The 6000-nt window shown below is 32.9% G+C and overlaps 1 protein-coding gene across 1 annotated transcript in view; it reads right to left on the reverse strand.

Moving 5' to 3' along the window:
- The window catches only part of QRICH1 (zinc finger, MYM-type), a gene marked incomplete at both ends in the record, with an annotated part of 29169 nt that extends 23507 nt beyond the window's left edge, over positions 1–5662 (reverse strand). Inside the window, 2 exons of the mRNA XM_012940703.2 lie at positions 2019–2891; positions 4632–5662. Of these exons, the coding sequence (XP_012796157.2) occupies positions 2019–2891; positions 4632–5662 (1904 nt within the window). The remainder of the gene's footprint in view (positions 1–2018; positions 2892–4631) is intronic.
- Positions 5663–6000: the final 338 nt, after the last annotated feature.

Here is a 6000-nt window from a genome sequence, read left to right on the forward strand (position 1 = left end):
ACGGATTAATGAATTTAAAAGTAGTTTTCTTATGTCGTCAAATACACTGGATGTAAACGCTAAATAGTTAGTACATAGAGAAAATACTAAAAAACCGATCTCCGATCTAATAAGTAGTTTTATGATATGGATCTGTGGATAAAGAATGAAATCCAAAATCCCACTTGAAAAAAAAACAATGAATGAAAAGAAATCGCCAAAACTTGATTTTTTTTTAACGAAAATTGATCTGAACAAAAAGGAAAACGGTATTGTGATATAACAACATAGGAGGAATTAAGTAGATACGAAAAATCACATTGTACCCTAATACTTGCTTATCTAATTAAATTATTTAATTTAATTGACTCATTCATCAGGTAGTTGATTATCAGTCACATTTTCAGTGTGAGGGCTAATGTTATTATCCGGTCGACTCCGTTGTCTAGAGATCTACCATTCACTCGGAATACCTAAGGTCCCGAGTTTATTTCCTAGATGCTGAGTCGTGGATAAACACTGATGAGGAGTCACATAGCTTGGTCATCGCATATATCTGGACTTCATTGGCAATATTCAATAGTAAATTATTAAATTGTATAGTCAATCTTAATAATAACAATTTGAAGTATAAGATGAATCAATTATTTGAAATTTTCGGATTCGATATTGTCATGTTTAGTAAATTCTTAGACAAAAAACACGTTTATTGTGTAGGTTTTAAATATAATACCCGTAATGAAATATATTAAGTGGACTTTGAGTACGTAAAGTACGATTGTTGACAGTGTATTAATTCTACCTGAAAACCTATGAGTCATAACTCCACATATCAGAATAATATGTAAACTAGATTCAAGACTGCTTGTCCATTGAACTCCACATATGTGCCACGTCCTACATAGATTTAGACAATTTAGTAAACTGGTAAGTCTATAAGCGAATGGAAACGTAGAACCTGTCAGACATGTGCATTGATCCAATCTATCACATCATATGAAGACAGAGATTCACGAGTAATATAATTAGCAACAATATCAGTGACAGTAGAAAAATCTAGGTTTAGATAATATTGTTCGAGAAGTAAGGATGAATTAGTGAAAGAAAAAATATCAGATAATTTTTGGAACTCGAAATCTAAAAAAAGACAAAGAGTGAATGCATCTGCGCCATTGTAACCGATTCTGAACTGTCACCCGAAGTCTGAAACTATTAGTTAAGGTGTACGGATAGGCCTTAACCAGGTAATCTGAACCTATCAACAAAACTCAATATAATAGTCAATGACTCCATGAACTGGAATACCACATCTCTCTAATGAATAAAATTTCAGTCAGTCATAGAGAAATCAGGACCTGGTAATTATCCAACGTCTCACCAGCATTATGAGAAAAAATTAATGAAGTGGAGATGTTGCACAAGCGGAAATAATGATGATAATAATATGAATTAAAATGAAAAGCTAAACAAATGACATATATCATAGGCAAAGATGGATAATGATTGATCAATTGCAGCCCTAAAAATCAATGGGAAGATTCAAATAAACAATACCAAGTGAATTTAAATGAATTGTAGTTTGAAAATATGAAATATGTAGATTAACTCATTCACCAGGTACTTGAGTATAAGTCACACTAAGTGTGAGTGCTATACAGTTTTCCAAAATAAAGTAGATGAAGTGAGGATCAAACCTTAGAGTAAGCGTCCAGAAGACAAATATTTTACCATTGAGCTACCGATTCAAAAGAAGGAATGAAAAAAATTGTATTGACATCAAGTTCGAGACTCAAAAGAACCAAATGACGGAGAGAATGTATGAGATCTCAACACTAATGATTTTAGACAGATTCTAACTGGGGTTTGGTTTATAATTTACATCTTATTTCTTTCATACAGTTCAGATCAATATAATCAGTGAGATGAATTTATGACTTGATGTAGAATTTCTCTGCTTTCAAGTATGTCAACACCAAAATAACAGTAAAACAACTTCGTATTATTATACATAGACAAGCAAAAACATCACCAATACATACTTGTAACGAATAGTTGTCTGTTTCGAATTAATACAAACATTTCCTTCAGTAGGAGTAGTTGATAATGGATTCAAATTATTCACACCGACTCTATCAATACAATTATGATTTGTCGTAGAAGTTACAGGTAAATTACTAGTGACATTTGTTGAATGATGATTACCATCATCATCATCATCATTATCATTAACATCATGGTTATTACTTTTATGATTAACGCTTACGGAATACGATAGTTTCGACGGAATTTTTGCTAGTTTTAAACTAGATTTTTTAACATTTTTCACAGCTTTCGTTGAACATATCTTAGTTAAATATGTATAGACTGGTGAATTCGGTGTTGTTGACATTTGTACAATATTCTCTGCATACAATGTAATACTTGGTAATAATGATTCTGGTATATGATGATTTGGTCGACAATTTAAAAACAATAAACTACGTAATGCTTCACCGACATTACCACCACCGGAGTGTGAAAATGCTGCAGCGATTAATGAATCACAAAATCGGCCTAAATTTACTTGCCGACCAACAGGCATACCAATATTTTGTAATGCACCATTCAACATTGAACCAATTTTATTTTTACCAAGAGCATTTGATGTGAACCAAGTTGGATTATTCATTGATGCATGAATTATGGAATTACATCGTTCGGGTTGTAAATAAAATGGAGATTCAACAGAGTTTGATGAGCATGGACGATGTGAACAGAAAGCTTCAAATAAACGAACTGGACAACGATCAGGTTTCGTGAGACATTCAGGAAGAAGAGTATCTGGTTGACGTGGTTTCACCGGTGGTGCAAACTCTTTAGTACTTTTTGATACTTTTCTTAATGTTCCCACTGAAACAGCTCCATGTGGGAGGCTAGAACATAAAAATACATAAATACTAGTAACCACAAGTAGTTAGTAAGGATTTCTAAGTATGAAAATAGATCAAGTTAAATATACAAATAATGAGGATTATGAAATGTTAAGTTACTTATTCAACATATATGTACAACAAAACACAAGTATTTTAGTCAGTCAGTTATAATCATAGTGCGATTAAGTACAAATAATGTGTTTAACTAAGTTTCCATATACGATATTCAGAGAGTGAGATGAAACTAACAAAATGGACAGAAAAAAATTACGCTCTTGCCGAAATCGATTATCCGAATCCTTGAATAAGACCTTTCATCCAACCGAACTACGAATTGTATTCTACAGCGGATACCAGATACAACGATGTGACAAAAATAAACCACCACTTTAGACCACAAAAATGTATATCCACCTTTTAATTTGCTCTTGTGGGGTTTGCTATAATAGCCGTTCTTATAAAGCGTGCTCTTTTTAAACGCATTTTCGAGCAACATCCAGCATGATTATCGAAAGGTGAATTTAATAGCTCGATTGTTGAACATTTAGTTAATTTTTGTCATTTATCTCCACCACAATCATCACTCAACATCATTCACTAAGACGAACTAGTTCTAAAAGAAGTTAGATAAGAAGTTTGTGCATAATAGAAACTTTGGTGATCTATCGGCTTAAGCCAAATGTTTGTGTTCAGAATCGGTATGTCTAACCTCTTAGTTTACCATGGTTCTAACATACCTTAGCATTTCGTCAGTTATTTCTTGACATATGTTTGTTTTCTCTTCACCTTCTTATATTCTTCAAGTGGACAATTATCTCTTATATCCCTGTTATACATTTCATTTTGATATACTTTTGTTCCTAATTTTACTTTCTTTTTAATCGTCACATGGATAATTTTCCATATCTCGTTTCATATGTCCCATGGACTATTAAGTAGCATCAAATTTTGATCGACTTTTAGTACTTTAATTGATCACGCAATAGATCGCTATTTTAATAGACCACTACATGTAAAAATAACTATAAACATGGGTGTGCAGCTCTAATAAAATGATGTCGTCGAAAAGAGAATTTTCTTTGATGGAATTTCTTCATCTTATTTAATGACTCATTGGATTTCTTTTACTGAAGTAAAAACGATCTTCAATGTGATTATCAACGATGATATGCGTTCCTCTTATCTAAAAGTTTTTATCAGTGTATATAGAGGTCCAAGCCATCTTGAAATAGAGGATATAATTGTAAATCCCTAGTCGTATCTAAGATTAGGATTATTAACATGATGTAGTTTACCTGGTAATACGACTGTTGAACGAAGTAACAGGAACGTATGGACGTAATGTTATCGAAAATTATCTCATAATCGAGAATACAAGGTTTAAAAAATGACTATTTTTAAACCCTCATCCTTGTATAATCAATTATCAACCAAACGGTGTACAATCGTGTATTCAGTCAATTGACTAATGGTACTGTTCTCTGAAATCTTTCAATGTTGACATCTGAAGATCAGTCCTTTGAACAAATTATAAGTATAGCCTTCCCAGTTATTTCAGTATTTACAAATCAGTAATTCAAATAAAGAGAATACTGGGAAGAAATAACAGTACATCCCACTGAATGTTCACTACTCAATCCTAAAATATGTAAACTTATGATGACAATAATGCCATTTGATATAGCTTCATTACGCTCCACTTATATATAAAGAAGTTTGTGTTTATATTACTACACTTACCTAGTAAACTGTAAATGACGTTCACCAGTTGTTGAATTCACGCCTATTACGATATTGCCATATGCAAGTTTAGCATGATCTGTACGACATCCAATACCGAAATGACGTGAAATATAAAACCACATTGATAATAATAAAGAGTGTGGATTTGACGACCCCAATTCCCCACTAGTCCATAACCGTTCGATTAAAGCTTTCTCAAATATTGGACGTAACAATAAACGCCAACTTGATTGAACTGAACTTATGGAACGTGATGATGAAGCTGTCATTAACGACGGTATATGACTTATACAATTATTAGGTTCCAACTCAGTTGGATCTGGCTTTTCAACCAGATTTTCATTTTCATGTATATATTGATCCTCTTCAACTTTTCGATCGGCAGTATCACATTTAAACAAAGTCAATTGATTTGTAGTGGCAGTACCAATTGAGGTTGTAGTGGTGATAGGAATATTTGCAAATAATGGATGTGTCACAAAATGGCATGGTGATGATGATGACGATATTGAGTGGAAAGTTGTGATAGCTGGGACATTATTTCTCAGTGATTGTAACTGTTGTACTGCTGATGATGATGACATAACATTGGAGACTACAACTCCACTCTCATAATCATCACAGCAAACTCCATCAATTTCATCAATATCATTATCACACGCAGAGTTTAAACGATTCGCTTCATTGATTGCCTCGATTGCAGCGGATAAGTCATCAAATAAATTATCGTCATTGTCGTCACCAACAACATCATTATCACTACCGACGCCAATATTGTGATCAACATCCTGCTCATCGAGTAAAACACCATTATTACAATCACTTTGTAAATTAGCTACATGTTGTAAGTTGTGTGTGATAACATTACCTAAAACATTAGTAGTAAAATATGTTGTTCCGGTGAAATCATTGCAATTACTGACATGTGTAGATACAGTACTGTTGGAATGAGAATGATGATTAGAAATGCTGACTAGTTGATCATCTAATTCTGACGTCATTATATTATCTGACAAACTTATATCCATTTCGATGCACAAAACTGATATGAAAATTAAAAAAGCATAAATGACATAAAACAAATTAAATATTACACACAATACTTGAAGAATAATTGATCAAATCGATTCAATATACATACTTCTCAACCACAGCAACCACATCAAGGAGCGAACCCTAGAAATTGAGGTCACATGGCGAACGCTTAATCAGTAGAATTAGAGTCATCTGTGTATCTAACTTTGGGCTACAAATACTTTGTCTGAAGTCTGATGATATCATCCAAGTTGATCGAACGACAGGGACTGAGATTTAAACCGGCTATTTAATGTTGTACACAAATACTTTAATAATACATATAGGGAAA

This window comes from Schistosoma haematobium, chromosome 5 (assembly GCF_000699445.3).
Source record: "Schistosoma haematobium chromosome 5, whole genome shotgun sequence".
NCBI lineage: Eukaryota > Metazoa > Platyhelminthes > Trematoda > Strigeidida > Schistosomatidae > Schistosoma > Schistosoma haematobium.